This window comes from Cydia pomonella, chromosome 18 (genome assembly GCF_033807575.1).
Source record: "Cydia pomonella isolate Wapato2018A chromosome 18, ilCydPomo1, whole genome shotgun sequence".
NCBI lineage: Eukaryota > Metazoa > Arthropoda > Insecta > Lepidoptera > Tortricidae > Cydia > Cydia pomonella.
This window is the reverse complement of record NC_084720.1, coordinates 3,641,124-3,653,259: the sequence shown is the minus strand read 5'-3', so window position 1 is coordinate 3,653,259 and position 12,136 is coordinate 3,641,124. Positions and strand designations below refer to the sequence as shown.

At 40.7% G+C, this 12,136-nt stretch overlaps 1 protein-coding gene across 2 annotated transcripts in view; it reads left to right on the top strand.

The window, feature by feature from the left end:
* The window catches only part of LOC133527811 (E3 ubiquitin-protein ligase Nedd-4), a 53,991-nt gene that overhangs the window by 32,439 nt on the left and 9,416 nt on the right, over window positions 1–12,136 (top strand). For both annotated transcript variants that reach the window (XM_061864987.1, XM_061864988.1), the window contains exons 10-17: window positions 2,907–2,988; window positions 3,767–3,865; window positions 4,941–5,063; window positions 5,957–6,081; window positions 6,694–6,835; window positions 8,700–8,909; window positions 10,774–10,880; window positions 11,654–11,787. In XM_061864987.1, the coding sequence (XP_061720971.1) occupies window positions 2,907–2,988; window positions 3,767–3,865; window positions 4,941–5,063; window positions 5,957–6,081; window positions 6,694–6,835; window positions 8,700–8,909; window positions 10,774–10,880; window positions 11,654–11,787 (1,022 nt within the window). The remainder of the gene's footprint in view (window positions 1–2,906; window positions 2,989–3,766; window positions 3,866–4,940; window positions 5,064–5,956; window positions 6,082–6,693; window positions 6,836–8,699; window positions 8,910–10,773; window positions 10,881–11,653; window positions 11,788–12,136) is intronic.

Sequence of the window (12,136 nt, the reverse complement as noted above, 5' to 3'; positions counted from 1 at the left end):
AATCGGACTATAGCCCTTCATATGAGTCCAAGTCATCATGCATATACGGTACTACATAAGGAGTTACTGTAAAAGATCAGTTGGAAACCAACTTACACATCAGGACTGCAAAAAATATCGCAAAAATTTGCCCATTTGTACCGAAATCATAGAATGAACTTAAACTTTTGACCGGTAGTGTATATATTTAAATGATTGCTTAGTCATCGTCCAGTTGTAGCACCTTTGTATTAAAATATACCTACAGATCGGTCGGTAAATTGGGGCAATCAAATTGCAATTTTAGAATCTGGGATAAAATTTACAAGCCTTCATATGACGGGTCCTTAATAAAAATTTGTAGCTATTTATCGGTATAGAAATTTAAACGTTGCTTAATTATTCGTTTTCTCTCTAAAGCAATGTGAGCTTATTGTTACTAATATTGTAAAAAATGCTTAAGCGTCTAGACTATTTTTTAAAAATTTTAAGTCGAGAGACAAAAGCAGAGTCGTCACGGTAGAAGTGATTGTAAAATTCATGATTCCAAGCAGCGCTTTGGTAGCTTCGTTGGTTAGAGCATTGTATTCCTATTTGTCCCCGCCCCACGTGACCGCCGCCATGGGGCAGGGACAGATCCGAATGATTTATGTGAAGCGCCTATTCCCACCTGTGCCTGACGGGGATAAATGGGAATACAATAGAAAAACTAGACTTGTCGTGATTTAAATCTGTCGGAGATGGTGAATTATTTCCTTAGCAAACGATTGCTAGTACAGTCAGCATCAAAAGTAGTGGATCAAACAAGGTTTGAAAAGTATTTCATTCTGTAACAGCTTAAAAGTTGACGGTTCTATATGCAGAACAATTAAGGCTGTAAAAGATTATTTGGAAAAGTTATCCGGGATATCAGGTACTTTTGGCGCGTTGTTTCATCCGCTACTATTGATGTTGACTGTACATACGCCATCGGATACACCCTTTATTGCCAAAGCGTTCAAGTGCGATATTTTTGAGCATCGTGATCGATCCGATACAACCAAAGCCGACTGCACATTTGAACGATATGTAAAATGTGCACAATGATTATGAGCCGGTGAAAGTAAGGTAGGTCCTTATTTTAAGGTATAACACGTTTGTAAGGCTTGCCATATCACTGTAAACTTTCATCGCTTTTTGCTTGCGCATACTGCTTGCTTATAGTTGTTTGGATGTGGCTTGTATTGTTATGTATAGCTTGTATATGTTCCTCGTACATAACTAAGTTACTGTAGTACAAAATCTAGTTTGTGGAGAAGATAGGTTAGGTTCTTGAGGTAACTATAGATGCTAGAAGAGCAAACTAAATATGCTTTTTTATATTAGTAATATTGTAATATCTATATATGGCCTGTACTTTGTCGTAATGGGAATGAGATTGGGTTATTTCAAATATATTATAAAAGCTAGTTTGACAGTTTAATTATAAAATTGCGGCCGCAAAGTTAAGAAAAAATATATATCCTTCAAACAATACGATGTGTCTTTGATCACCTTGTTACGTTTAGTTTTAAAAATGTCTGACATGATTATGCAAATAAATAAAATACAAAATACAAATAGACATAAAAAATTAATTACCAGTAAGGATTTTTTGAAGTTCTTTCTAAAGTTTCCAAAACATTACTACTTGTTTGTAATATTTTTTTTACAGTAATTGGATCATATGGCTTACATGCAATACATACAATTTATAACCCCGTAACTTAAAATTGTACTCTGTGGGCTTGTTGATAATTTGACATAAATCGGTAATGTCAGAATGAAGTTGGGATCAATTTTGTTATGCTAGTGTGTTTCTGTCTATTGTCTGTGACGTTGGTACAGGTTTTCGTTCAATGTTTTAGTTTTTTCCTGTAAATATCATAGTATCTAAAAAGTAGTCTACACTAAGTAAACAAACATTCAAAATATCAAAAAGGATTCAACAAATCCGGAAAGTACTAAATGTTGTGTGTAGTGGTGTTACTAAATCAACTGAGGCCATGCAATGAAGGGCAATGGGGGTCTACGTTCTCGGCCTCTCGGTCATATTGGGGCTCCTCTAGCGCCCGTAGCATTCGTTTTACCACATTATAGTTACGCCACTGATTTTGTGACTTGAGTGCTTGTTGTACCGTCAAAATATTTAATTTTTGACTTATTGTCACTGTGGCAAGGTACGAAAGGGGTCACAAATTAAATCTTCTCACTGTACAGTGGTTTGTTCAGACTTGCTAATCGATGTACAATAACTAAAAACAATCCGCCATTCTACTTGAAACTAAATATTGTTAATGACAAGTAACGCCTTAAGGTCGCTGCATACGACACGTGATTTATACGATCTGGAAAACGGAAATATAATTGAGCGTGTAGGTCGCATTTCCAAAGTGGGAGTCGTTAATAGTTAACGCGAATCGTAAAGTAAATAATGTACAGAAATGACCTACACGGCTACCATGAGTTTGACATTTACGTTAGCGTCTGCGTGAACTCGATCGCATTCCCTCTCTATCGCGCCAATGCATCACTGCAATCGAGTTTACGCATTCGCTAACCTAAACGTCAATTGTCAACTCGTGGTAAGGCTACTAGTGACAGTTCGTTCTCTGTCATTCCGCTATATTACTTGGCAAGCGTGGGTGTGTACCAGCGCCATCATAATCGTTTAATTCCTATGAATAACCTGCAGTTAGCTTAATAAGACTCCACCGACCTTTGCGGAAAAAATCACGTATCGTATAATGGCACTTTAATTCGCCTAAAAGCATTATTTTTATAATGAAAATACTCTTGCGGGCTTACAGTTGACCCCAAAACGCTCATAAGAAAAAAAAAACTTTGTAAATTATGTCTTATGGCACAGTATGAGGGTCTACGTTAGCCTGACGCTTAGTTTTCTACAGGACGAAACGGATAACCAGTCGACGGATAGTACGAGGAGCACCGCCAGCAGTCAACAGAGCCAGAATATACCCAATAGTGATGGTAAGACAAATTAAAACAGGAAAAACTAATTAACTTCATTTTTTTATAAATTATTAAAGTTGTCCTACCAACGAAAAAAGAAAAAAGGTTTATTTTAGCGCCTTTTCTTTCCCTGAGAATTTAGGGAAAGAAAAGTCCCTAAATTCTCAGGGAAAGAAAAGGCGCTAAAATTAGAAAAAGGCGCTAAGAAATCAGGCAGACCTCTAACTTGACTATAAATGTTGCGATGTATTTTTTAGGTTACTGTTAAAGTTTTAATTATAATGACTTGTGTAAGAGCCTACTTGTAGTATATTTTATTGAATTTTGAAAGTTTCATTGTGACGTCACCATTAAGAATACATTTCTTCTTCCTCGCGTTGTCCCGGCATTTTGCCACGGCTCATGGGAGCCTGGGGTCCGCTTGACAACTAATCCCAAGATTTGGCGTAGGCACTAGTTTTTACGAAAGCGACTGCCATCTGACCTTCCAACCCAGAGGGTAAACTAGGCCTTGTTAGGATTAGTCCGGTTTCCTCACGATGTTTTCCTTCACCGAAAAGCGAGTGGTAAATATCAAATGATATTTCGTACATAAGTTCTGAAAACTCATTGGTACGAGCCGGGGTTTGAACCCGCGACCTCCGGATTGCAAGTCGCACGCTCTTACCGCTAGGCCACCAGCGCTTCCATTAAGAATACATTTGAATTTTTTTAACCAAAATCGTGAGCCCTGCTGTATGTCGCCTATGCTTTTATTATGAAAGTCCAAGGGTTAAAGCTAAACACTCCTTTACAGGTTTACCACAAGGCTGGAGCATGCAGCGAGCGCCCAATGGCAGGATATTCTTCATCGACCATAACCAGAAGACAACCACCTGGATAGACCCCAGAACAGGTACCCCTTCTGGTGTATTCCCATTTCTCCCCGCTGGGCACAGTTGGGAATAGGTGCATTCATATAAATCATTCCCACTTGTCTCGTATGTTGTGTCGGGGACAAATAGGAATAACCCTTCTGTATGAGTGACAGAGAATCAAATAAAAGTTCGTGGTATTCCTATTTGTCCCCGCTCCACGTGACCACCGCCATCCATGAGGCAGGGACAGACGGGAATGATATTTGTGTTATGTGCAATTATACAAGGCTGAAGTGACAACTCTGACCAAAACGCCCCTCGCCATTTGTGAAGCTCGTATCAAACAGTTTTACATCTGTCAACTTCCAACTTGTAGATTTAAAAAAGGGGGCCCTTTTTATTATAAGTGCCGTTTTCAACCAAAAGGATACTTATTGTCGATTGTCAATAACCCTTGGAGTGGTGGGCCGTCGACTCCCGACCGATTACGTCATTTAAATAAATTTGAAATTTGATTAATTGAAATAAAATCAAAATTCCAACAACTCAAAAACGACGTACTACTACGTCGGTGGTAAACAAGCATACGGCCCGCCTGATGGTAAGCAGTGTCCGTAGCCTATGTACGCTTGCAACTCCAGAGGAGTTACATGCGCGTTGCCGACCCTAAACACCCCTTCGTTGAGCTCTGGCAACCTTACTCACCGGCAGGAACACAACACTATGAGTAGGGTCTAGTGTTATTTGGTTGCGGTTTTCTGTAAGATGGAGGTACTTCCCCAGTTGGGCTCTGCTCTAGATCTGGAATGACATCCGCTGTGCTGTGCCCTACCACACAAAGCGCGATGCCATTCACAATGCCCATAACTCTCTTTTGGACGTAGTTTAAGGACGGTCCCGGGTCCAGAGATGCTAGACGCTATTTCCATAGTTTCAATTTGAAATCAACCTTATCCACTACCGACAATATATATATAGTTGCAAACGTCCCATATACCAATGAACAAGAAAAACAATTCCCCGTTTCAAAAACCCCTTGTCCTGTATTGATCTTAAAAAGTCTTGGTTGGGAATGGTATAGCGTTTTAATTGGTAAATTCATTTTATACATAGGGTGCGCATCTCATCTACCAGCGGTAGCGGCCGCGGGAGCGGAAGCGGACGAGTTAGGGGCCCTACCCGAAGGTTGGGAGGAGCGCGTTCATACCGATGGAAGGATATTCTTCATCGACCACAGTGAGTAACAGGCTGTAGGCGACGTCTCATCTACCGGCGTTAGCGGGAGCGGAAGCGGACAAGTTCTAATATTTTTCACATAGCTTGGGTTCTGTGACAGCTGTCATCTCAATACAATTTGGCATTTTAAGTTAAGAAATTGTATTGCTATTGTATTGCTGATGTATGGACACTCTATGCTTACTTCTTATTTCTCTATGGACTAGGTTAGAAATTCTTTTGACATATTTGGTAAAACTTGGGCAATTACTTGCACCAAAGAGTTTGAAATAGAGGTGGATTGTCAAAGTGAACTTTGTAGCCACAGTAAATTTACTGCCGATTTTCGACACATGATTAAAACTTCTAGAACGCCGTTTGACTTTGATCCTTCGCTTGAAAAGATTTTTTATTATATTTATTATATACATACACACAACCATCGTTACAGGATATCCTAATTCGACAGTATCGAATTTGACACACAAAATAAAATAATTACATAGGTATACAATACAGTAAATAGATTAAGTATTACAAACTACAGTAACACAATACATACAGCGTGGCCCTTGTGAATTCGCTCAAAGAACAAAGAAACAAATCTAACTCGATCGCTACTCGATTAAGTGTCCGAATTACCGGCATCGGCTAAAGGTTGTGGCGCCATCGCTCGAAATGATGCCGCCAATGCTTTGGCCTATGCTCGGTAAGATGGCGCCACTTTTTGACATTTAACAATAACAGAACACATATCATTGAAAGAACAGGGATCAAAGTCAAATGGCGTTCTAAAAGTTTTAGTCATGTGTTGAAAGATGGCAGTAAATTTACTGTGGCTACAAAGTTTGACAATCCACCTCGAGTTCAAATTATCTTTTCTTACAGTCATTAATTAAGCATTTCCTACACAGATACCCGAACAACGCAGTGGGAGGACCCCAGATTGTCCAACCCTCAGATCGCGGGACCCGCCGTGCCTTACTCTAGGGATTACAAGCGCAAATACGAGTACCTGAAGAGCCAGTTACGCAAACCGGTAAGAGACTTACCCCCTTATTCATAAATGTGTACTAAAGTTACGATGCCGCTAATAATCGTTTGTCCCTTTCCGACGTATTGGTATGATTTAAAGGGACAAACGATTCATTCAAGGTCATTATTTATGTCTACATTACAAATTCTGTTGCACTGTTTTTGTGCTAACAGTGCTTGATTTGCGTAACTAGAATTTCCCCAAATAATAATACCATATTTAAGTACAGAGCAAACATAGCCGTGAAAATGTCAACATTTATATTAAGAGATTGAGGTTTAATTATGGTGCCATATTGCGATTACTGTCGACTAAGGTAACCTAAATGGATTCTATACACATATTGGCTAGATTTTATTTTCCTTCCCCTTCCCAAGGAGATCGTTTTCCTCAAATAATGTAGCCTCTGGAGGCTACATTATTATTAGGGACTTTAAGTTTAAGTCTTGGGGTTTAAACTTCCTACGTGCGAAATATTATTAAAATGAATGAAAGGATAACAAACAGAGTTACTTTGGAAGTTTTTTTCGATGGTGTTGTTAGGATTCCGTACCGAGTCTTTACTAATGCTATTTTTTCAGGTGGTTTAAGCATAAACTATGTTTTATATTGCAGAGCAACGTTCCCAACAAGTTCGAGATCAAGGTCCGAAGAAACTCCATCCTCGAGGACTCGTACCGCATCATCAGCTCTGTGAGCAGACTCGACCTGCTGAAGACCAAGTTGTGGGTCGAGTTCGAGTCCGAAGTCGGCCTGGGTAAGTCCGAGTCTACATACATACAGCTCCTCGTGGACTACATCATCAGCTCTGTGAGCAGACTCGACCTGCTGAAGACCAAGTTGTGGGTTGAGTTCGAGTCCGAAGTCGGCCTGGGTAAGTCCGAGTCTACATACATACAGCTCCTCGTGGACTCTACATCATCAGCTCTGTGAGCAGACTCGACCTGCTGAAGACCAAGTTGTGGGTCGAGTTCGAGTCCGAAGTCGGCCTGGGTAAGTCCGAGTCTACATACATACAGCTCCTCGTGGACTCTACATCATCAGCTCTGTGAGCAGACTCGACCTGCTGAAGACCAAGTTGTGGGTCGAGTTCGAGTCCGAAGTCAGCCTGGGTAAGTCCGAGTCTACATACATACAGCTCCTCGTGGACTCTACATCATCAGCTCTGTGAGCAGACTCGACCTGCTGAAGACCAAGTTGTGGGTCGAGTTCGATTCCGAAGTCGGCCTGGGTAAGTCCGAGTCTACATACATACAGCTCCTCGTGGACTCTACATCATCAGCTCTGTGAGCAGACTCGACCTGCTGAAGACCAAGTTGTGGGTCGAGTTCGAGTCCGAAGTCGGCCTGGGTAAGTCCGAGTCTACATACATACAGCTCCTCGTGGACTCTACATCATCAGCTCTGTGAGCAGACTCGACCTGCTGAAGACCAAGTTGTGGGTCGAGTTCGAGTCCGAAGTCGGCCTGGGTAAGTCCGAGTCTACATACATACAGCTCCTCGTGGACTCTACATCATCAGCTCTGTGAGCAGACTCGACCTGCTGAAGACCAAGTTGTGGGTCGAGTTCGATTCCGAAGTCGGCCTGGGTAAGTCCGAGTCTACATACATACAGCTCCTCGTGGACTCTACATCATCAGCTCTGTGAGCAGACTCGACCTGCTGAAGACCAAGTTGTGGGTCGAGTTCGAGTCCGAAGTCGGCCTGGGTAAGTCCGACTGGCTTTGCTTGAAATAATCCAGATCACCAGATTCCACACTATATTTCTCAAATCTCAGTAACACTTATGGGATCCACGAGGAATTGAGGGAAGTCATCAATCAATCTGGTGATATTGATTTTGATCAATATACAAAACATAGTTGGTGGCTGAGCCCAATATCATCGGCGTAACTAAATCCCACAGACTTCGCTGGCTCGGTCACCTACTCAGAATGGGGGAGGATCGCGTAGTCAAGGAAGCGTACTTGGGGCGACCAACCGGCCGTCGTCCAATCGGGCGCCCTAGGTAGCGCTGGTGTGATGTCGTGGAGGCGTACTCTCGTTTCGGAGGCCAAGATTCTTTTTGGATCGCTGAGCCAAAGCAGTTAGTTAGTTTTAGTTACAAAACATAAGCAATAAGAAGTTAGCTATTGGTGAAGCGTAACTGCTCATGAAAGTGATAATTGAACTTATTATACATACATGTTTCCCAGAATCAACTGTTTTAGTGTTAACGATCGTGGGTCTATGGATCTGAATAATAAATCGTCGTGTCAAGCAGCTATTATTGCCCATTTAAAAATCCATTAAAATAAATTTTATATTATTTTTTTTGTACACAATCTAGAAACCGCTCAAAGACGGTACTATAGCACATGTTTGAGAATAGTTATTTACGATACAAGTGCAGAAAATAGGAAATACGCAACGAGTGGTGAACACGACCAAAGAGTGTTTTAAATCGACACGAGTTGCGAATTACCTATTCGTACGTGTATCGTACAACGTTTTACAGTACATATGGCTCTTTAAAGTTTCGACATATGCATGGAAAGCGATCATTCATCCAGTCAAGTAGCATCATATGTACTGTAAAAAATGTTTTTGTACCAAGTTCTCATAACCCCTGTTTTCCCCCAGACTACGGCGGCCTAGCCCGCGAATGGTTCTTCCTCCTCTCCAAAGAGATGTTCAACCCCTACTACGGCCTCTTCGAATACTCCGCCATGGACAACTACACCCTCCAAATAAACCCCAATAGCGGGGTGTGCAACGAAGAACACCTCAACTACTTCAAGTTTATAGGAAGAGTCGCCGGCATGGCGGTGTATCACGGGAAACTGCTAGACGGTGAGATATGACCCCTATTCCTTTATAATAAAGTTCAGAATACTCCGCCATGGACAACTACATCCTTCAAATAAACCCCAATGGTGGGGTGTGCAACGAAGAACACCTCAACTACTTCAAGTTTACAGGAAGAGTCGCCGGCATGGCGATGTATCACGGGACACTGGTAGACGGTGAGATATGAATCCTATTCCTTTATGATAAAGTTCAGAATACTCCACCATGAACAACTATAACCTTTAAATAAACCCTAACAGTGGAGTGTGCAACGAAGAACACCTCAACTACTTGCAAGTTTATAGGAAGAGTCGCCGGCATGGCGATGTATCACGGGAAACTGCTAGACGGTGAGATATGAATCCTATTCCTATATGATAAAGCACAGAATACTTCACCATGGACAACTACACCCTTCAAATAAACCCCAACAGTGGAGTGTGCAACGAAGAACACCTCAACTACTTGCAAGTTTATAGGAAGAGTCGCCGGCATGGCGATGTATCACGGGAAACTGCTAGACGGTGAGATATGACCCCTATTCCTTTATAATAAAGTTCAGAATACTCCGCCATGGATAACTACACCCTTCAAATAAACCCCAATGGTGGGGTGTGCAACGAAGAACACCTCAACTACTTCAAGTTTATAGGAAGAGTCGCCGGCATGGCGGTGTATCACGGGATACTGCTAGACACTGAGAAATTAATCTTATTCCTATATAATAATACTTCGCCATGGACAACTACATCCTTCAAATAAACCCCAATGGTGGGGTGTGCAACGAAGAACACCTCAACTACTTCAAGTTTACAGGAAGAGTCGCCGGCATGGCGATGTATCACGGGACACTGGTAGACGGTGAGATATGAATCCTATTCCTTTATGATAAAGTTCAGAATACTCCACCATGAACAACTATAACCTTTAAATAAACCCTAACAGTGGAGTGTGCAACGAAGAACACCTCAACTACTTGCAAGTTTATAGGAAGAGTCGCCGGCATGGCGATGTATCACGGGAAACTGCTAGACGGTGAGATATGAATCCTATTCCTATATGATAAAGCACAGAATACTTCACCATGGACAACTACACCCTTCAAATAAACCCCAACAGTGGGGTGTGCAACGAAGAATACCTCAACTACAATTTTATAGGAAGAGTCGCCGGCATGGCGGTGTATCACGGGAAACTGCTAGACGGTTAGATATGACCCCTATTCCTTTATAATAAAGTTCAGAATACTCCGCCATGGACAACTACACCCTTCAAATAAACCCCAATGGTGGGGTGTGCAACGAAGAACACGTCAACTACTAAAGAAATGAACCATATTCCATTATGATAAAGCTTAAAATACTCTGCATATAAACCCAATAAATGGTTAGAAATAAACTATTGAGTTTGATTTGAGGCTTAATATCTAGCAATGTTATTAATGTTATATCATATTCGTAATGCAGAGACCAAAAACTTTTTCCTATGGGTGGTATTCCATCTGTCCAATATCTTGGTCCAATGTGCATTGCGTCTCACTCTCTCATTAAGCAAAATGTGGGACGTAAATACACATGGGACCAATATATTGGACAGATAGAATACCACCCTAAGGCAAGCTTTGTACTTGTCTCAGGGACTCAGTCAGCTTCCTAGCTGCTTTCATATTGACTGTCACTGACAAGACCAGGCATGAAGTGGCAAAATAAAAAAATCTTGACTGGTCTATATATTTTATTGGCATAATACCCTGTTTTGAATTTTGTTGGTAATTTGGTGTTAAAGTACGAAACCATCTGTTGTTAGTAGTCCTGACACGCACTTGGTCAACATGTTTGAATTATTAATATGTTATATTTGTATGCAGCGTTCTTCATCCGTCCGTTCTACAAGATGATGGTGGGCAAAACCATAGAGCTGCAAGATATGGAGTCCGTGGACCTCGAGTACTACAACTCTCTAATGTGGATTAAGGTGGGTGTCTGTTATTGTACAGTCGTCATTAGATATATCGGAGCGGCCGAAGTTCTCAAAAATATCTGAACACGCAATCTAACTCCTCTTCATTACTGCAATGTTCTGCCACCAGAGTGCAGCACTAGCACATATTGTATACCCTAGTTCTGCTGGGAAACGCGAAAATCGAGATTTCGTTATCTGCATCTTTATCGCTCAAATGTGCAAAAGTTCAAAATGTGCAAAAGGTAGATGACGAAATTTCAATTTTCATGTTTCACGGTAGGCAGTATGTGCTAGTGGCGCCACCTACGCAGTTTTGCGTAATATTCCCTATAGAGGCACGTTTAGATATTTGTGAGCGCTTTGGCCGCTCTGATAATAATATATCTTTATGGCGACTATACTTTCTAATAACACCGATGCGATTGAAAGAGAACGAGGTATGAAGTACGAAAAAAACAGTAGTCGGATTCGTGTTTTTTTCTAGGTATGCTTAAACAAAGATAATTTGAAATAGAGGTAGATTGTCAAAGAAAACTTAGTAGCCACAGTAAATTTACTGCCATATTTCGACACATGATTTTAGTTTCGTTTTTCATGAAAACTTTTAGTACGCCATTTGACTTTGATCCTTATTCTTTCAGTGATATAATCATGTGTCGAAATATGGCAATAAATTTACTGTGGCTACAAAGTTTTCTTTGACAATCCACCTTTATTTCAAATTCTTTTTGCTTTTATTGACGTTGCTGTAGGATTTATTCTTATTATTATAATATTTTTTATAGGAAAACGACCCATCAGAGTTGTACCTAACGTTCTCCGTAGACGAGGAACAGTTTGGAAAGACTATTCAGCGCGAACTGAAGCCAGGGGGCGCCAACATCTCCGTGGACAACGATAATAAAGATGAGTACATCAAGTAAGTGGATATACCTTACCAGCTTTTGACCGCGACTTTGTCTGCGTGGAATTAGTAATTTGGGTAGCTTTTTTTTTATCCAATCTGCTTTTCATTGATTCCCCATACATACAATACAATACAATACAATACAATACAATACAATACAATACAATACAATACAATACCATACAATACAATACAATACAATACAATACAATACAATACAATACAATACAATACAATACAATACAATACAATACAATACAATACAATACAATACAATACAATACAAATACTCTTTATTGCACACCTCAATACAGAAACAGTACAAATTATCTCTATTAATAATATTAGGTCATTACCTATG